At 47.1% G+C, this 21,449-nt stretch overlaps 1 protein-coding gene across 1 annotated transcript in view; it reads left to right on the forward strand.

Moving 5' to 3' along the window:
• Positions 1-21,449, forward strand: part of EHD4 (EH domain containing 4) — a 79,296-nt gene that overhangs the window by 40,779 nt on the left and 17,068 nt on the right. Inside the window, exon 4 of the mRNA XM_082735484.1 lies at positions 17,739-18,151. Coding sequence (XP_082591610.1) covers positions 17,739-18,151 — 413 coding nt within the window. The remainder of the gene's footprint in view (positions 1-17,738; positions 18,152-21,449) is intronic.

Here is a 21,449-nt window from a genome sequence, read left to right on the forward strand (position 1 = left end):
ACTGTGACTCAGAAGGGCCTTCGCCCAGCCCTGGCAGCTATTTTTACTTCTGTCAATATTTTAAATGCATGCTTGATCATGAGGAATGACTGCTTCTACCCAAACTTTAAACCTACCTACCCTTGTAAAAAAAAATTTGGGGGGGGGGGTGTAGGGAGAAAATCACTTATCTTATTATCCTCTATGGAGCAGCTCATGATCTTCAAATATTTCATAGACATTGGGATGCAGAGATTAGTCAGAGAAAAGCTTCATTCCTTACTCTTGAGTAATAATAATGGCTAATACTTCCACAGCACATTGTAAATTGCTTTTCATACATTATTACCTCATTTGCTCCGCACAAGAGCTCTATGAAGTATGAAGTATTACCACATTTCACAGGAGAGAAAAATGAGGCATAAAGAGTAAGTAAGTAACTTGCCCACAGTCCTCTAGAAGTGTGGTAGCTAGTCTCAAAAGATGCCTCCTCCTCCTCCCACCACCCCCACCACCATGTACCATGCTCCCGATATTCATGCCTCCTGTAGACCCCTCCCCTTGAATCTAGGACAGCCTTCTGACTTTTTTGACGAGTACAATTCTCCAGGAGTGATGTTTTGTAACTTCCCAAGTCTTAATCATAAGTCCTGAAGTCTCCAGCTGGATCTACAGGCAGCCAAGTGACATTGAAAAAGTCTAACCACCCAGATACCAACATACTGTGAGGGAAGCCCAGGCTAGTCACACAGAGGCTCAGGCACCGCTAGCCTAGGTGAGGTAAGTGAAGAGGCCGTCAAGGACAACCAACTCAGCTGAGCCCTCAGACAGTTCCTGCCCCAGCTGCCATTTGACTGTCCCTTCATGACACTCCCTGATCGAGAACCACCCAGCTGAGCCCAGTCAACCCTCAGACCAGAGAAAATAGTAAGCTATTATTTAAGCCTCTGAGTTTTAAGGTGACTGATAACCAGAGCAGAGAGTAAATGGATGAGTGGGATCCAAACCACACAGCCTCCTTCCAAAGTATGTGCTGTTAACCACAAGAGACGAGGATACAAACCAGGGAAACCTCTCTCTCTCGCTTACTGTCACACACACACACACACACACACACACACACACACACACACACACAGAAGGCAGCGCTGGGGAAGGGTACTGGTGGGGCAAGTTTCCATGTAATTGATGCTTTCCCCCTACAAACACCAAACTTCTGGGTTTTTTTACCTTCAGCGCACACTGCCCTACATTCTCATTCAAAAGACATTAGCAAGGGGAAGAGGTTGTCTTATATTGAATATCTTCCACGCACCAAACTCTGCTTGGTTCCTCTTGGTCCGTTTCTTCCATGTCAGGCATCAGGGGCTTTACTTTTAAACAGAACAGGATAGACCCTGTCATGCCTTCCTGGAGTACACACCAGGGAGGGGGATGGGTGAGCAGAAATACAAAGCAAATGCATGTTGAAAGGAAGACTTGAAGAAAGTAATTGCTGAGTCCCACAGCAGGGGTGTTCTGACTTAGATGGGGTGTTGGGGGAGGGTTCTCTGAGGAAGTGACTTGTAGGTTAAAACCCAAAGAATAAAAGGATTAGCCTTCCAGGGCCTTGGGGAAGCCCAAGAAGAGTGAAGATCTTACTGGTTCAGGGAAGGCTAGAAGCTGCTGAGTAGCTGGGAAGTGGTGGTCAGTGAGGTGGGGAGCCCTTGCTGTGGGGGGGCTGTCGGCCTTAGGGAAGCATGTGGATTTTATTCTGAGAGGAATAGGAAGCCATTGAAGGATTATCTTTTTTAATGTCCTCTTGATTACCCAGAATTATTACTATGAGCATCCGGGAGTTGTGGCCCTGAGCAGTTCACAGAACCAGCCCTGGGTCTGCCACTCTGCTTCTGTGGGTTTGGTTGCTAGGTTGGTTTTCTCTTTCCTGGGTGTCACTGTCATTTCTTCTGTGGGACCTGTCCTCAGGTCACCCTCTTTCTGCCCCGTTTCTGCCCTGGAGTTGATGAATCTATGAGTGAGGCCAAGAAGCCCTACCGCTCTGATCCTCAGGCCCCAGGGAACTTGGTAACAGGCTACTTTCTGACCTCAGCACGAGCAAAGTGGGGAGTGTGGGGTGGGGCCGCTGCCCGCGGATCCCCACTTGGAGGAGTCTGGGGTTGCTGAGTGGGCCTCCTGAGTCTGCCCTTTCCTGTGTGCTCCGCCACCCCCGAGGCAAGTGAAAGAAGAGAGGATTACAAACTTGGGGAAACTACCAAAATGGACTTGAGCTCTGCCCCACATCTCTGGTTTGCCAGTGAACGCTGTCCTCTTGGAGGCCAGGATGGAGGATGTAAGTTGGTGGGGGTCCAGGGCAGGGTGTCTTTGGGTGAGGCAGGAGCCTCTGGCACTGGGCTGGGCTCTGTGACTCACCAACATCCTCCTGGGGAGGGCTGTGAAAGGAAGCAGAGGTAACTGTCCCACCGTGGTCCCTGGGTGACCCAGTGACCGTGGTTGCCTTCACAAGTGGGCTTCTGACAGGAGTCCTGCCTGACACTGCTGTCCTCTGCTTAGGCCTTCCCTCCATGGAGGAGCACACCTCCCCCCAGCATTTCCATACTTCTTTGGAAGTCAGGAGTTTTAGGAACCTCTAATAAAGAAGAGTTTTTTTTATTTTTTTTTTAAGATTTTATTTATTTGACAGACAGAGGTCACAAGTAGGCAGAAAGGCAGAGAGAGAGAGAAGAGAAAGCAGGCTCCCCACTGAGCAGAGCCCTATGTGGGGCTCAATCCCAGGACCTTGGGATCATGACCTGAGCTGAGCTGAAGGCAGAGGCCCTAACCCACCGAGCCACCCAGGCACCCCGAAAGAAGAGATTTTTTTTTAATGTCTCATTTACCTTTTCAGATGTTTAATAAGTTCACTGCTGTAATGAGGACATCCTTGTTATATAACCTGCACCCCTACAGTTAGGTGTGGTAAAAGCCCTCGCCCCCAAGTCATTGTGCACCAGTGGGGAACCCCCAGACTGGAGGGTGGGAGTGATAGATTGAAAATGCAGGATTCTAGGTGGAGGTGGAGCTGTAGAGAGCTGAGCAATGCTGACCTGAAACATTTTTCCATTTCTCTGGCGCTTCCCCTCGCCAGCGGGGGTGACCTGGGCAAGTTCCTCTGCCTCTAGGAACCTCAGTCTCCTCCTCTATAAAATGGGAAGAAAAGTTCTTTCCTTGCAGAATCGGATCTTGTGAGGGTGTGAGTGATTGGTGTGAATGCCTAAGTGTTCCAGAGACATGAGCAATGAAGTGTGCATCCAGTGAGAGGATCCGGAGTGGGGCCGGAAGTCAGGTCTCACGCACCGGCACTGTGTGGCTGAGCATCTCGAGCCAGCAGATGTGGACACGTGCTGAAAATGGCAACGCTTTCAAGGCCTCTTTGTTTTCCATGGAAGCAGAGAGGGAGGTGGTGAGAGGCTCACTGTGGGTCCTGGAGGAGCCTGACCTGAGTTCAGATCCCAGCATCCCCACCTCCTGTAGGATCCTCATTTCATGCTTGTATAAAGGGTTGGAATTCTCCCTCCCAGGGTCATTTGAAGATACAGTAACATAACAAGTAAAAAATCATTTGGCAGAGAGTCATGTTACAGATCTGGTGGTTTAAGTGCCCTCATTTCATGGACTTGGATGGTCCCCGCATAGAAGGACCAGGACAGCAGGGTCAGCTCTGCCAGTGCGTTCCCCAGGGATAGCGGATGGTGGCAAGTCCTGGGACTTAGACCAACAGGGACCTTGCTCTTCCAGGAACCCAAAAAAGGAGAGAGGAGGAGAAAGGAAATAGGAGGACTTGACCACAGACCTTTGGAAAGAATATGGGGCGAGTGCAGCTCAGGAAGGGAGCTGGGGGAGCCTGCTGAAGACAGTGACCAACGACCCAGAGGAGGTGTTCTCTTGTAGCCGAGGGCCCTGGCTGTCCGCACGTTTCCACTTCTTTTTGCCATAATCTTTCTGGTATCTGGGGCTATTTCTCACATGTGCCAGATGCAGTTGCCTTTAGAAGCCTCCTCTTCGCCTGCGTTATGTCAGTCTCTTTTTCAAAAACCACCTCCTGCTTGAATCCAGATTGCAGTGTAGAGCGCAAATCAGACCATTACTCGGCATTTCACCTTTCATTCTGCACAAGTATGTGTACCCACCTGAGATGAAAAATTTACATTACAGAAAGTTAGGTGGGGAAACATGTCCCAACGGCACCCCTAGTTCCTCTCCCAGAGCAAACCCTGTCAGCAGTGTCTCCCAGAGCCGGAGGGTCCCGTACACTGCTCTGCACTGAGAATGTTCCACCTAGCTGTAAGCCTTGCAGCCAGCGCTTGTCAGGACGTTGAAGTGTTCTGTCATACAGAGTTGCCCAAATTAACAGCCGGTATCCTTTGGGTGGATGGCACCCAAATGTGTTCCAAACTGTGCTGCAGAATATAGTTGTGCACACAGTGCAGCTATTCACAGTTTGCATAATAGGGTGCAAATGGGACTCTACGATATAAAACAAATGAGCAGAGAAACAATCAGACCAGGGGTCTGTTTGCCAGAGGGGAGGTGGGCAGGGAAATGGGTGAAATTAATAAGGAAGTGAGGGGTACAAACTTCCAGTTATAAAATGAATAAGTCACAGAGGTAAAAAGTGCAGCCTAGAGAATGTAGTTGGCAATACTGTAATAACATCATATGATAACTGCTCTCACTGGGGTGAGCACTGAGCAACATGTAGAATCACGAAGTCACTATATTGTACACCTGAAACTAATATAACACTGCATGTCAATTACACTTCAGTTAAAGAAAAAAAAAAAAAGATGCCCTCTTAGTAGTGAAATTACTGAGCCAAATGGAACTGAGGTCTTTTTACAGTTAGCCGATGCCAAAACGCCTTTTCTAGAAGATGTCCCTACTTACATTCCCATCAACAAAACATCCTCCCCAACTCAGGGCATTACTATTTCTTTCCCTTATCTTCACTTTATCTTTGATAGGTGAATGGCCTCTCAGTATAATTCTAATTCTCATTTTTATTATTAGTATGGTTAAGCACCTTTCCCTATTTTCAGATTATTTCCAAGTATTTCCTTTCTGAGGGTATTTGGCCATTTTGAAATACTATCAGTAACTATGTGAACTTTTATTTAGTAAAATGATTGAGTCATTTTTATTTTAAAGTTTTACTTATATATTTGACAGAGAGAAAGGCGGCAAGACAGAGAATACAAGCAGAGGGAGTGGGAGAGAGAGAAACAGGCTTCCCACTGAGCAGGGAGCCTGATGGGGGGCTCGATTCCCAGACCCTGCGACCATGACCTGAGGCAAAGACAGACGCTTAACCAAGTGAGCCATCCAGGTGCCCCCAATGCAGTCATTTTTTATAAAATAAAGAAACCAATGATTATTCACATGGTCCCCATTGACTTGACCTATCTTTCCATCGGTGACATAAACCCAGAAATAACTATCTCTGGGCAATAGTTTGACTTTAGGAGCAGGTTATCCGATAACTTACTGGCTGGCCCTGGTCTTCATGACTGGCTGTTGTCCAAATGCTCACAGAACACTCACACAACACTGGGATTGTTGAGAAGGAGAAACAGGGCAGGGCAGAGGGTCAGAAGTCATTTGTAAGCTGTCTGTTGATCCCAAAACTGTCACCATCTCGGTTTAACATCTCTCTTGAGAAAAGTATAGCTTGAAGAAATATTGTCTTTTTGCCCTTCTGAACCATAAAATGACAAGATGTATTGTCAAGGTAGAAGCCTTGTTTGGAAATACTCCGTCTCCTCATACTTGGGTGGAGACCGTCTCATTGGCCTTTTGCCTCAAGAAAATCCAGTATAAGTACCAACTGACCGTCTGATTTATAGATGTATTGTGAGAGGCTTTCTTGCCTTAGGTACACAACGCCCACTTGAAAATGAGGCATGGGTAATCTCCGTGTGCATGACACTTAGTTCCTGGATTCACTTACTTCTATTCTTAGAAGGTGGAGCTGATGATCTCTTAAGCATTTTTGGATGCCTCAGATTCTGTGACTTTTCCTTTGGTAATTTCTGTCAGCACAGAATTGGTGGCAGTTGGTTGACAAATTACACTTCAGGGCAACTAAAGACCCTTCTGGAAACATGCAAGGACCTTCCAATCAGCCCTGTGTGCCATAGTGCATGAGTCCAGGGGTACAAATAGAGTAAAATGAAACTCGTTACTTGATCATTTTTTTCCCTTGGATGTAGTCATTGAGTGTTCCCGTAGCTACCTGAACAGTTTTATGTTCTTATGCTGGTACTATAACTAGCTAATATCTATTGTCTAGATACTATCTAATCTTAAGATCTGGAATAAAATCTTTTTTTCCAGATAAGTAAATAAAATCTTTAAAAAAAAATTCTTTTTTTTTTTTTTTAAGATTTTATTTACTTATTTTACAGAGAGAGATATGGTGAGAGACGGAACAGAAGCAGGGGGAGTCGGAGAGGGAGAAGAAGGCTTCCCGCAGAGCAGGTAGCCCAATGCGGGGCTCGATCCCAGGACGCTGGGACCGTGACCTGAGCCAAAGGCAGGCACTTAATGACTGAGCCACCCAGGCACCCCTGAAAAAAAATCTTCCTGATCATCTAACCCATCTGATTGATATAGAAACTGAGGCCCAGCAAAGCAAAATGGCTGACCCAAGCTCCAGAACTTGGGGCATTTTCTTGGTAAATTTTCACCAACCTCTCTCCCTGGCAAAGAGCCGTAAAATGCTACATAGTATTGCTGTCTCTTTCCGGGGCTCAGTGCTCATTAAATGGCTTTGCTTCCTAACCTCATTTTTAGTCTGAGATGGAAAAGAGATATGAAACCCAGTTTCCCCCTTTGACATGGTCACCTGACCAGAGGCCAGGGTGTTCATCGGGCCAAATATTCAAATAGAGCCTTTCTCTGTTCCCCACCTATGCAGGATGGTATCATCCCATGGTGTGAGCGGCCTTGGGGGTCACATGCCCCCTGCATCGTTATCTTTACGGCAGCCCCCGGGGAAAGAGAGAGGCTGTGAGTTTGGCTTGTTTATTTTAGGAGGAAACAGGCACCGATAAATTAGTTCACAGACTTTTGGACTAAATTCCAAAGGAAGAAGGAGTTGGGAGAGGAAATAGAGGATAAACAACACCAAGCCCATCCAAGGACAGATTGGTCCTTGATTTTAGTTCAACTGTGGTAATCCAGTGGTGGAACCCCCTGCAGGCCAGGCACAGTGAGACTGGGAACTCTGCAACCACAGGGATTTTCTCATAGCCAATTACACTCTCTAAGGGGGAGCCACCACCACCTGAACACTTTGAGGTAGACACGCCCTAAACCCATCCACAGCGTGTGCAGATAGGGAGGCCCCTGTTCCTCTTCTCTAGCTGTCTTGTTGGATCTCCAGGACAGGGTTTAGGGTCAGCCCCTCCCAACACCCAGCAGAAACCTAGAACTGCCCCTCCCACTGCTGCCCACGCCTCCGCTTACCCCCATCCCCCCACCGCACCCCACCTGTGCCTCTGATCAGCTTGGGGTGAGAAGAAGTAGACTGGGCAGAGGGAGCAGAGTGTCTGTGGCTCCTCTCCCGACCAGCTTCTTCCCACTGCTCTGGCAAGTGCGGCTGATCCAGGGCCGACTCTTCCCCCAGAGGTAATGTGTAGTTGTGAAGACACTACTGCACCCTCAGGGTTTCTTGAGATGGTGATAAGCTGGAAAATACTAGAAATCCAGGCTCTGGCTGAACACCTTTGTAGAAGAAAAGGAAAGCCTTCCTCAGTAATACTGTTAGCGTAGTCACATAGGGACCAATAATTTTTACAGTATGCTTATTTTCTTATTACAAAAAGAGTATATATTTATTGTAGGACACATAAAACTACTTTACTTTAGAAAGATCAGAAAGAAGGAAATAAAAACCACCTCGAATGCCACCATCCTGGCACACCTGTGGTGCCGTGCAGTGGATAAAAAACACAGGCCCTGGGATGCAAGTCCCTGGGTATGAATCCTGGCCCTCCTCGGAAATAGCTGCGTGACCTTGGGTAAGTTATTTAACCTCTCTGAGTCTCTGGATCCTCACCTGGAAAATAGGGATAATCATAGCACCTGTTTCAGGGGTTACTGTGAGGATTACAGGAGATTTTGTGGGTAGAAAGTGCAGGAATGTTGTGAGAATTCAGTAAATATTTGCTGCCATCATTTATTTTGAGCTCTCATTCTCCACCCAAACCCAATTACATTTTCAGAAACAGCCTTTTCCAGTTGCAAAGTTAACCCAGACTGTAAACAATACAAGGACTGGTCACACGTGTTTAACTGAAGTAGCTGCTATTGTTAACTGAAGTGACTATTTTTGAAAATATATATTTAATACCTGAGTACTCCCAGAAACTTGATGTCTATTTTGAGGTTATTTGTACTTCCTTAAATTAGTAACAGCTCTTGTTTTTTTAGAAACTCACAGCACTATTTAAGCCTTGGCCTCTAACTTGCTAAAAATCAGTTACACTTCTCATTCCCTTCAATTCACTTCATTAATCAAATTTATTTAATTGTTTTTTATTTTATATGCATACATATGTATTACATTAAGAACACTTAAAAGACCGTCCACCCTCTTAAATTTTTAACTGTACAGTACAATATTGTTAACTATAGGCATAGTGTCATCCAGCAGGTCTCTGGAAGTTTCTCCTCTTGCTGAACTGAAACTTTGTGCCTGCTGCTCAGTAATTTCCCATCCCCCTCCACCCCACCGAGCCCCTGGCAACTGCTGTTGCATGCTATGGTTACATGAGTTTGAGTATTTTAGATCCCTCATATAAACAGAATCACATAGTGTCTGTCTTTCCCAGAGTGAATTTATCTCACTCAGTGTAATGTCCTCCAGGTCCATCCATGTTGCAGACTTTCCTTTTGTAAGGCTGCTTCATATTCTGTTTTATGTCTAAACCACATTTTTCTTAGCCGTGTGCCTGCCAAAGGCATTAAGGTTGTTTCCCCATCTCGGCTATTGTGAATAGCACTGTAGTCAACATGGGAGTGCTAATAATTTTTGAAATGCTGATTTGAAGTTTTTTCAATTTAATTCTCCTGAATTAATCCCAGAAGTGGGATTCCTGGATCATATGGTAGTTCTATTTTTAATTTTTTTGAGGAATAACGCAATTTTATTAAACACCTACTCTGTTCAATAGTGGGTACTGAGTACTAGATATACAGTGAGAGGTCGAGTCTCTGCCCTCGTAGAGTTTCTGCCTTATTCTCACCAAATAAATACATCACTGGAAAGTGTAAGTGTAAGAAAAATCGTTGACGTGATAAGAATACATCACAGGGAATGTGATTTGGACAGTACAAAGTGTTCTGTGGTGGGCTTTTGGGTTCCAAGTATGACGAAGACTTGGCCCCTGCTCTCGGGCTGCTTATAGTTTAATGAGTGAGCTGTGGCCGAGCACAGGACCTCTCAGGAGGAAATGGGGAGGGAGGGTCTATTCCACTCAGGTGGGGGAAGGCCTCTTGCAGGGAAGCAACCCAGAGGGCTGGGTAGCTGGAGATGAAGAGCAGAGCATGCCAGGCTGAAGGAAGTCTGGGCAGAGGTCCAGAGGCAGGAGACTGTAAGATGTCTCTGAAGAGGGGCAAAGAGCCTGGTGTGGTTTATGGGGTGGGGAGAGTGGGGCTTAGTAAGAGACCCTGAGACCAGGCTGGAGAGGGAAGGTGAGAGCTAGTCTTGGAGAATTTGCAAATATCTCTTCTAAAACTAACCAAGGATCTCAACTTTTTGGGGATTCGCTCCCAATTGTGAGAAGGGGTGGGGACATTTGAGTGCTGGATTAGAAAGGAAGGAACCTGGGAACAAGAAGTACAGTTCAAAGGTGCTCCCAGCACACTCGTAGGGTCTGGCTGGACGGTCTGCATTGGGCAGTCAACTAGGTGCTGGAGGGACCTCCGGGAGAGAGGCTGGGGTTACCCAGACAAACCAGCACAGTGAGAGCTGTGGTGGGGGTATGAGTGGCCTGGCATGGAACAGGAGTTCCTGGCTCTAGAAAGGGCAGGCCTGTGCCCCACCAGTGAGGATAAGTCTGAGCAGAATCTTGGGTCGTGTCCAGCTGGGCAAGTGGCTTCACCCACCCCAAGAATGGAACCAGGGGCACGGGCGGGGAGAACCTGGCCTCCGTTCTGGCTGTCCTCCATTGTCTTGCATCCTTTTACTGACACACAACTTGTTTAAAACTCATGTAATTAGCAACTTGGCTCTGGGAAGAAATTGAAGAATTTTGTTTTCTGCTCTATTGAAAGCAGACTGCCAAATTAGTTTTCTCAAGGCCCCCACCCTATATTTACCTGAACCAGGGGGGGAAAAAAATCTCAGATGTCATTTCCTGGTGGGTGCCTTTGGATGGAGACCACAGCTTCCATGGGTGGAAGGCCCTGATTGGCTGGAAAGGGCCCCTTCCTTCCTGCCCCCTCCCTTTGTTCCCAGAACGTGGAGCCAGGATGCCAAGCTGGGATCTTCCACAGGACAAATCCTCTTTCTCAGCTCCCAAAGCTATATTACTTGTGGATCCTTTTGCAATGATAGGAACCCCATTTTTAACCAATTGGGCTGATGACATCTCTGTTTTGTTCTAGACCAATAGAAGTTCCATTAGGTCTAATAGAACTAAGATGTCTATAATTAAATGAATAAATTTTAAAAATACATTGAGCACCATGGGGGCAAGTGTGTTAGGATGTGGATTCCTGTACCTTCCATACACACTCACTAAATAATGCAAGCATACATGCGTTGCCCCATGTGCCTGTGTACAAACACACACACGCATCCAGGTGTGTATGTACCTTGGGCTATGTTGTGTTGGATTCTCATAAACTCAGAGTGTTGTCATCCCTGACCATCACCATGGGAGACTCTCTCAGCCAGAAGGTAAAACACCTGTTAAATGACACAACTCTCAAAGTTCCAGTGGATGGGCCAAATTGTACATTAACCTTTTTGGTGAAGACTGATTTCGACTAAAGCCTGAGGCTCCTGCTTTCACTACATTCAATTCTCTACCCAGCCAAATGTGCTGCAAAGTCGGCTTGGCAAACAGATTTCAACTTCCTGGTCCATCCAGCAGTTTGTGGAAATGTTTATCTTCAAACAAGTTTAGCAGCTTTGAGTACATTCTCCCTTCCTTTCCTTCTTTCTTTTTTTTTTTTTTTTTTAATTTTTTAAGGCAGTCTTATTGCAGTAGAACATAATAATGTCCAGTGTGATGAGGGTTTTTTTTAAGATTTTTATTTATTCATTTGACACAAAGAGAGAGAGCACAAGTAGGCAGAGAGGCAGGCAGAGAGAGAGGGGGAAGCAGGCTCCCCGCCGAGCAGGGAGCCCAATGCGGGGTTCGATATCAGGACCCTGAGATCATGACCTGAGCCGAAGGCAGAGGCTTAACCCCCTGAGCCACCCAGGTGCCCCCAGTTTGATCAGTTTTGACCAATGTGTGTACCATCATCAAGAAGTAGAACCTTTCCATTGCCCTCAGAAGTCCCTCTTTGTCCATGTCACTTTGTAGTCCCATCCATGGGCCCGCTCCCAGTCACTATAGCTTGGTTTTGCCTGTTCTAGAATTTCACATGCATGGAATCCCGTGGTGCATACTCTTCAGTGTCTGGCTTCTCTCACTCAGCCTGGTGTTCCCGAGACACCCCCCCCCCCCCCCGTGTGGCTGCACGTAGCTCCTTCTTTGTATTACTGAGTGCTGTTCCACTGGACAGTTTATCCATTCACCTGTCCAGGGACATTTGGATGGCTGCCACTCTGGGGTTAGTATGGATAAAGCGAGCAGCCTTTGTTTTATATCCCTCAGCAACCATCCCGAGCACATCCTAGGCATTTGAGAATTATTAATCCATTTTTGACTTTTGTATGTGAAATGTATTGTTACATTTCTAAATGTTTAGCGTACTTCTGAATTCCAGAGAGAGAGGTGTTCCGAAAGCTTATTGAAAGCTACTTCTGGGAATTTTGAACACAGTTTTGCACAGAGAACCTTCAGTCCCTCAGGAAGCATGTACTGAGGCCTGCTCTCGGTAAGCCCTGTCTTGGTGCTGTAGGGAGCAGTGTAAAAAGGGCCCCTCCCCTTGGGTGTTACAGCCCAGAAGGGAAACAGCTGTGGCCTCAGATGGTGCAGTTCTCTGGGGAGCTCTAAGACCCCAGTGGGAGCCCAGGAGCAGGCGGTGGCCTTTCGGAGGCAGAATTTGGTCTGCGTCAGAGCTGTGGTATTTCCACTCAGAAGTGGGCAGCAGGTGGAATGGGCTGTTAGAACTACAGTACATGTCTGGACCAAAAATAGGCCAAATCCAAACATAACATCACTGTGTAGGCCGTAGGCCCAACGGAATAGCAGCCGAGGGCCATGGTCAGTGTCAGGGCCACTGGTTTCCACTTTGTTTAAGTGGCGGCTCTGTCACAGACCCACTTGTGTGGCTCTGTGGCTGAACTCTAGTTGGTAATGGGGACCTGACCGCCCTCTGTAACCGAGTCTTCGAGAAAATTCGTTACTCCCCTCCTACTGGGTAACAACGTGTGCGTGCCCTATTTATCCCGGCCTGTATGGCTATGCATGGGCTTTTATAAGCCAGGAAGTATCTGAGGTTAGAATCACAGCTTTATTTTAGGAGCAACCCAGGGCCTTTAGGACCAACTGGTAGAGCTCCACCTGTTTCACAAGCAAAAAAAGAAAGGCCTCTGGACTTTGAGGGCCCACCAACTTTATTTATAAGGTATGGGTGATTCTCTGCTAAGTCATATCTTCTATTAGCTACTTTCTGAGTGCCGATTCTTCCACTTGGCTCGAGCGTCATAGGGCCGTCACCTTTACCCTAATTAATTGTGTTTTCTCTGAGGCTGCAGATTTTACTTGGCCCCAGGAAGGCATCCTTCAACATTTACCGCACTCCCACCATGCCCCCGTTGCTAAGGTTTCTTAAATAACCAGTAGATAACATTTTGGAGAGCTTTCTAGATGTCAGAATGATTCAAATGTTTCTCATCTGTTAACTCCACAGCCCCATGAGGTATGTGGATGCTATGATTAGCTTCATTTTACAGATGAGGAAATGAGGCACAGAGAGAGAGGTTAAGGAACTTGTCCTAGTTCATGAAACTGGTAATTGATGGAGCCAGGATTAGACCTCAGGCAGCCTGAGTCCAAAGCCTGTATATACTCTTCTCCTTTTTTTCCCCCCAGCTTTACTGAGGCATAATTGACAGGTAAAAATTGTGTATACTGAAGGTATACAACATGATCTAATGTACATATACAGTGAAATGATTCTAGCAGCTAATCAACACATCCTTCACCTTACCTCGTTAGCGCCTGATTTCTGGTTGTATGTAATTTGTGTTAACTTTTTACAGTAGAGAAATAATAGATTTGCAAAAAGTCATGTTGATGAAAACAGAAATAGTATCTACCCCAGACTCATGAAGATTAATTCATTAATTGGTTGATTGATTAATAATAAATTTGGGGGCTTGGGTGGCCCAGTTGGTTAAACATCTGCTTTGGCACTCAGAGTAGCGGTGCTCACATCACCAGGAATCGCCAGTTATCTGGGAGGTTCAAAAACTGCGGGCCACCAAGCCCAGCCTCGGGGATTCTGATTCCATGCTTCTAGGGAGGGATCTGTAAATCTCACCTTCAGCAAGCAGCTTACTTGAGTCTAAGACCTTCCTTTGATAATCAGTGATCTGCAGGTCCTTCTGTGTCACCATTTGCTTTCAGCAGACAGACTAAATAACGTCATTAAATTAAGTTGTTTCTTTAACATCAGCTGGAACTTTTTTGGTAGATAAGTCCTTGGTACCTGTCTTCTCTCATGAAGATTTAAGAGTCAAGCAGACCTATTCGGCCTTCAAAAGGAAGGAAATTCTGAAGAAGTCTAAAACAGGGGTGGATTTTGAGGACATTGTGCTAAATGAACGAATCCAGTCACAAAATGGTACTGTATGATTCCAGTTACATGAGGCACCAAGAGTAGTCAAATTCACAAAGACAAAATAGAATGGTGTTTGCCAGGGCTGGGCAAGGGACGCATGGGAAGTTAATGTTTAATGGGTACTTAGTTTCAGTTTGGGAAGATGAAGAATTCTGTAGGCAGATGGTCATGATTGCACCACAATGAGAATGTGCTTAAAGCCAATAAACTGTATACTTTAAAAATGGTAAAAGTGAGGGCTGCTTGGTGGCTCGTCAGTTAAGCATCTGACTCTTGATTTTGGCTCGGGTCTTGAACTCAGGGTTGTGAGATCGAGCCCCTCATCTGGCTCAGTGCTCGGTGAGGAGTCCGCTCCAGATTCTCTCCCTCTCCCTCTGCCCCTCCTCCCCCCTCTAAAATAAACAAATCTTTTCTAAAAATTATTTTTAAAAATATTTTTAGTAACAACAACTATGTATGAAATAAATGAGCAGACCAACCTCTCCCAGCTGTGGTAATTATTTGCTTTCTCCTGAGACACTTGGTGATTTCTTTACCTTTGATTATACTCCCTAATGTGTAACAAATAATACCTGTTCAGTGACAAACAGAACACAGTTCTATCTACCTGTACTTCTTAAATCTTTAGTTCTCCTGGTTACTTTAAAACAAGAAAATATGGCCATGTGGTTCTTCCTCCAGAGATAAGTAGTGGCCTCGCTCACGGTAAACTTCTATCTAGCAGCTCTGTTCCCACCTTTTACTTCAATGAAGCATTGGAATGACATCTTTTAAAAAGACGTTAAAAATAACTACTAGAAACCCAAGTTTGGGGCACCTGGGTGGCTCAGTTGTTAAGTGGCTGCCTTCGGCTCAGGTCATGATCCCAGGGTCCTAGGATGAACCCCACTTTGGGCTCCCTGCTCAGCAGGAAGCCTGCTTCTCCCTCTTCCACTCCCCCTGCTTGTGTTCCCTCTCTCACTGTGTCTCTCTCTGTCAAATAAGTAAAGAAAATCTTTAAAAAAAAAAAAAAAAAGGAAAAGAAAAGAGAAACCCAAATTTAAGTGAGAGTTCAAATATGGGTACTGTCAAGGCCAACCACTTAACCCAGGTGGTCCTTGGAAGAAGAGATTTGTGTGTCTGTGGCTGAAATTGCATGTGTGCAGGCAGGGACAGCAATGGGGATACCAAGTGTCTTTGGGCGCTGACTGGAAGAGTATTTCTGATGTGGGGAAGATTATTCACCAACTGTGATTCTTGGCAGCAAACCAAAGAAGCTGATTCTGATATAAACAGAAAAGGAAATTTGCAGAAAATCAAAAACTAGGTGAGGAAGCTACCACCACCTGACTCTCAGTTCAGCACTACTGCCATTAGGAAATTCTCATTTTGGGGACACCTGTGTGGTTAAGTGTCAGCCTTGGGCTCAGGTCATGATCCTGAAGTCCCAGGATCAAGCCTCACATCTGGCTTCCTGTTTGCCTAGGAGTCTGCTTCTCCCTCTCCCTCTGCTGCTCCCCCTAATAGTTCTCTCTCTCTCTCAAATAAATAATTAATATCTTTAAAAAAAAAAAAAAAGGAAAGAAAGAAATTCTCATTTTCCCTGTGACTTTGTATCATTCCCTCAAGATCCAATACCCTTGCCTGGTAGAAGGAAATGATTCTCTGGTTCTAGGTCACCTGTCTGTACCCCAACCTGCCAGTGAGTGGGGTGACGGACTGTCTACTACATCTTCAGCATCTATGGCCCACACGGGACCCTTGGCCCAACAGGAAGGGTGCCCAGAAAATGCAACTCCTGTCCACTCCAGTGTCCACAGGCAGGTCCTTCTGGTGGTCAGTTCTAAAACATCTTCCTGGCTCCCCGGGCGCAGAGCCATCATCTGCTCAGGATCTCTGAGCCAGGGTCTGGGGCTATCGGGCTGACCCAGATCAGTCTGGAATGACAGAAGCTCCTTGGCAGGCAGTTTGCCCTGTCCTGGTAGGGACAGAACTCCAAGTGAAATCTGCACTCGGAATCTTTACGTACTGCTGTGCGACCCCCATGCCACGGGCCTTTGATTTTCTTCTGTTTTCACCTGACTGCTGATCGTGATGAAAATCAACTCTGGCCCACATTCTAACAACTGCCTTTGCCCTCTTTGTCCCCAAGGAATCAGGGGGTGCCATTGTGGAACAGAATAGAGAAGTGAAAAGTCTGAAAAGTCTGAACCAGGGAACACGCAAACCTGTAATGACAAGAAACACCACACTCAGGGCGGTGCTTCCCCCGGGGAGGGGTTTGCAGGGAGTGTTTGCGTTTTTGGAATGTTTCATGTTCTTTATTAAAATTGTGTCTAAATCCTTCTGTTCTTCAACTAGTTCTCTTACACTTGTTCTTCAAATTTATGCAAACTTTCATCTACTGACCCCCTTTATTTTGAAAATACATCATTCTTTAGATGCTTTCTCATCTACCTTAGAACCCTCGGAGTTCATCAGTATTCCAAAATTAGCATTAATATTTTTTTTATTTGTGCTGTCATATACGTATCTCTCGGCTCCTGAGTGTTGATTTGTTTTTTAACACTTTATGGGAATGTTATCATGCTGGACCTATCCTTTTGGAACTGGTTTTTTACTCACCATTCCTTCGGAGATTTGCCTGTGTTGATGAGGGAAAATCTAATTCATCCTCACGGGTATGCAGGATTTTGTTATAGAAAGTACACTTAAATCCTTTAAAGCATCTGAGGCAAATAAAGTGAAAGGTCAAGGTTTATTTAAGTTATGTGATGGGTACATCAGCATTTATCATTTTATTTTCTAGACCTTTACGTGTGTTTGGAGATTCTCAAGACCTATAAAAAGGGGGACAGGAGTCAGGAAAGGGACCATCTTGGCCCTCCTTGGGCTATGTCAAGCCTGAGCCCACAGCTAATCAGACTGGGATTAAAAATAAACCTTGTGGGACTGGTCTTCTCTTGTTTGCTTTTTGAGGGCCTCTGCCTCCCCTGGGGGAGACCCAAAACAGGCCTTGACCAGGGCCTGTGAGAAGTGTTTACAGAGCTGTATGATTTGGAGCCTATTGGCATGTGGCCAAAGTGAACTAAACAATTTGTTGTCGGCCTGGCCATTTTAAAAAAAGAAATTGGCAAGAGACCACTTCATACAATGGCTGTGAGACATGATCTTTTAAAAATATTTATAACTTACTTACGATATAAATAGTCCAAATGATAAATATTGGTCACCGTTTTGGGGCAGGCCAACATTTGGCCTTCTTAACACCTAAAAACTTAGGATAAGAGAAGACAGTTCCTCTTTTGTTGTGCTTAGTGGTGACACCACGGGACCCCAAGCAACCCCTGAGTTTTCTTCCTTCTCCACCTCCGCTACTTTCAGAAAAGCAAACCTTTGGCCGAAGGGAGAATTTTGATCCAGGGCCTGTGGCTTTATAGACTCATTGATACAATTTGTCATCGATCCCAAAGACCATACCAGGAGAAGTAAGAGACTTGTGGGGACTAAATGAAATCACAGATCTAGAAAGTCATCCAAATGACTACGAGCACCTTTTCAGGCCCCGTTTTTTCCCAGGGGAGGGCTCCTGGGATCCCCAGCATTGACTCCTGAATGTGTCCAGCCCCAGGGGGCTCATTTGAGGTGATTTTCAGGCCATCAGACCTCCGTCACCTCCTTGGAGGTGGCGCTCTGTCCTTGGCAGTCGCCGGCGCACCCACATGTCCCCTGGTCCTGAGTCCCAGCCTCACTGATATGCCCTTCTCTCCACCCAGGCTACGACTTCTGCCAGGTCCTGCAGTGGTTCGCAGAGCGCGTGGACAGGATCATCCTGCTCTTCGATGCTCACAAACTGGACATCTCAGATGAGTTCTCGGAGGCCATCAAGGCCTTCCGGGGCCAGGATGACAAGATCCGCGTGGTGCTGAACAAGGCTGACCAAGTGGACACACAGCAGCTGATGCGCGTCTACGGGGCCCTCATGTGGTCCCTGGGCAAGGTCATCAACACACCCGAGGTGCTCCGTGTCTACATCGGCTCCTTCTGGGCACAGCCCCTGCAGAACACTGACAACCGCCGCCTCTTTGAGGCCGAGGCCCAAGACCTCTTCAGAGACATCCAGAGCCTTCCCCAGAAGGCGGCCGTGCGCAAACTCAACGACCTCATCAAGCGAGCGAGGCTAGCCAAGGTGAGCCAAGGAGACCTCTTCCCGCGTCTCCTCTCTAGGGGAAGGTGGGGGCGCAGGAGGGGATGGAACGTGAACAAGGTTCAGAAGAGAGCCTCAAGATCAGGAGGCCTGTTTAGATTCTGGCTCCTACTCTGTGATCTCAGGCGGATGATCCAACCTTTCCAAACCTGTTTCCTGCTCTGTAAAATGGAGCGCATAAGAGCACGTCATAGGATGCCTGTAAGGATTCAGTGGGACCTCGCTTGCAGGGCACACAGGGAGGGGTCAGTGCGTGCACCACCTGGGTACTGCTATTGTCTTAAGACAAGGGGGATGTAGACAGCTAAGCCAGAGAGGTGGCCTTGGTGGAACCTGTAGGGTGCTGAGATGCCACCACTGGTCACCCTTTGCCTAAGGCATGGACCCCAGTGTCCCCAACTCTCAGCCAGAGTTGTCATAGGAAGAAGACTGGGTCAGCCCAACACCCTAAGTATGCTACTTCGTGGGCCGCAGCGGGTCCCCACACTGGGTGGGGTGCCCACAAGCATGCCTGCTGTGGCTTTGGGCTCCTCCACCCCATAGCTGGACCTTTTGGCAGCCCCAGGGGTGCGCATCCAATAGGGTGAGCGGTCATCTGCTCGCCATCCTCAAACACTTGTCACATCCCTGAAGAGAGAAAAGCACATGACTCCTCTAAAAAAAAGTGTAGGGAAAAAAATGGTTCTTTAAAAACTGTGTGCCCCTTTCATAAAATCCCATATTCCTCTCCTGCTGGAAGTGCCTACAGATTTCGGCTAGTGTCAGTGATCATAAGAAGCATCCAGGAGCTTAAACCAATGTAAATTCCCAGGCCCTGCCCTGGAGCTTCTGATTCGTGTGTGTGTGCATGTCTACGTGTGTATTTGTGAGTATGCATATGCGTGTGTATGTGCGTGTAAAGCTCCCCAGGTGATTCTGATAATCAGCCATGTTTGGAAGCCGGAGGTCTAACCACTCCCTAATTTCAGAAGGACACAGTAGAATAAGCAATCTCTCCAGGGTCACCTAATCCACGAGTAACAAAACTAGAACGAAAAGACAGCACTCCTGCTCTCAACCTAGCCCTGTGCCTTGTCGCGTAAGCTAAAACCAGTCCACAGGCCTGCCTGGCCAAATCCACTGGCACTCTGGTCAGGAAGGGAGGAAGGGTACTTTCCCTTCATCTTCTGGTGGCAAATAACCATGCCCCCTCCCTTATTCTCTTGATGCAGAGAGAGTGACTTCTAGGCTGGCCTTGGGGGCCAGCAGGCCAGCCTTCTGGAATCCACCACCACTTTGCCTCATTGCAGGCCCCTTTCGCTCAGCACCAGGGCCAGAACTAGAGACCCTAGCGGGTGCAGGAGGAAGCCCCAAACCCCCCATTACAGAATGATGATCTGTGTGCTGAGTGAGGTGTGGACACCATGCTCTGAGGAGGGGGCCTGGCCAGGGGAGGTAGGGAGGGCTTCACCGAGGGTGACTGCTAGACAGGCTATTGGCCTTCTCACACCTCCTCATCTCCGCCCAGCAGCCTCTGTCTTCATGCCAGTGTGCTCACCCAGCAGCCTCTCTCCTGTATCCAGAGAGACAAGGGACACATGGGTGGCTCAGTGGGTTAAGCGTCTGCTTTGGCTGGGGTCATGATTCCAGGATCCTCGGACCGAGTCCCACAAAGGGCTTCTTGCTCAACAGGGAACCTGTTCCTCTCTCTGCCTACTGCTCCTTCTGCTTGTGCTCTCTCTCTCTGACAAATAAGTAAAATCTTTAAAAAACGAAAGAGATACCTGGCGACATCTCTCTCTGGCCCCACAGATAGACCCTCCATCTGCTCTTGTACCCTCGGCTCACATCCCGTCCTGGTGCGAGCTCACGCATACCCCTGTCTTGTTCAGTTGCTCTGTAGCCCCGGTGCCCCTGTGAGGCACCATTCTTTATCCTGTCTTCCTGGTCCAGCTGCTTCCTGTCAGGAGCTACAGCCATTTTTCTTACATTTCTACTAGGAGGTCCTGCTAACCAGTTCGTAAATCCATTTGCAGCTTTCTTGAAGTGCTTTCTCTCGTGCGCTAGTCCTGGGCCTAAGGCCTGGTGGCAAGAAGTCTGCTTTTGCCCCTTCAGTGGCCCCTTGGCTTGTGGTACTTCTTTTCTTCGGCTGAGACATCCGAACTTACACTGCAGGGCCCACGACACCCAACCTTTATTTTATAACCAAGATGGCGGATGCTGTGCTGGCCTTTGTAGATTTCAGGATTGTCTTGGAACTATTTAAAACACCCATGGACATTTCTACTTTACCAGTCACTGCTGAAGGCCTAGTGACTCAAGGCACAGCTGTATTCGGTCACAGAAATAAATAGAGAGCAGAGAGTCCACTGGGAGCACCAAGCACCTTGGGAGTTCTCTGCCCTCCTTGAGCGTCAGGCCCTCCGAACGGACGGACCCGTGCGGCCACAGAAGGCTGCTCTGTCCTGACACTGGGAATAATGAAAGCCCTTGTGCCCATGCAGGGGCTGGGGGGGGCAGGGTGGCAAGCAACTTGCTGAGCTTACTTCTAGGAAAAAAGCTTGTCTTTTTTTTTTTCTTCCTAAGAATAGTATCTGGCTTGTTCCTTTTCATAAAGGAAAATGTTTGAAGTGTGGCTGTTTCCAGCCGGAGCTTCTCAGTGCCAGGGTGCTCCCAGGGCAGTACCATCCTGCGAAAGGGGACAGGAAATAGAGGCTCAGGCAGAGAAGGAGCAGAACTCAGCACGGTGGCCTTAGCAACAACCGATGTCATCTGCTCTATGCCATCTGTGACTTTCTGGCCGTTTGTGAATTTGTTGTTGCTTAAATGGATGACGAGTCACTCGAGTTTTCCTCTTTGCAGTGTTTATATTACGTGAAAATGCTCTTTGATTTTGGCGTACTGATCTCTGTTTCTGTTGATCAGGTGTTGCTTTGCTAGCCACCCCTTCCTGAGGGGCTGCGGGGTCCCACAAGCTCTAGCACGAGTATTTCATGCATTCCTTCCTCTGATCCGATCCATAACTGCACAAAGTCGGGCATTATCTTTGTTTCTCTTGCAAGAGAACTGAAGCTCAGAGACGTGAAGCAGCTTGCCTGAGGCCTCACAGCCTATGAGTTGCAAAATATAAACTCAAACCTGTTAGTTTGGCTCCTCAGTCTGGAGAGCATTCACCAGAAGTGCACAGTGGACAGCCTCTGTAGCTTCTCACTATTGTTCTTTGTGTCCATCTGTCATTACGTGTAGTCTGTGAAATTGTCTATGGGAACCCTGCAAAGTTTAGAGGTTTATCAAGCTGACG

This window comes from Mustela nivalis (assembly GCF_964662115.1).
Source record: "Mustela nivalis genome assembly, chromosome: 6".
Lineage (NCBI taxonomy): Eukaryota > Metazoa > Chordata > Mammalia > Carnivora > Mustelidae > Mustela > Mustela nivalis.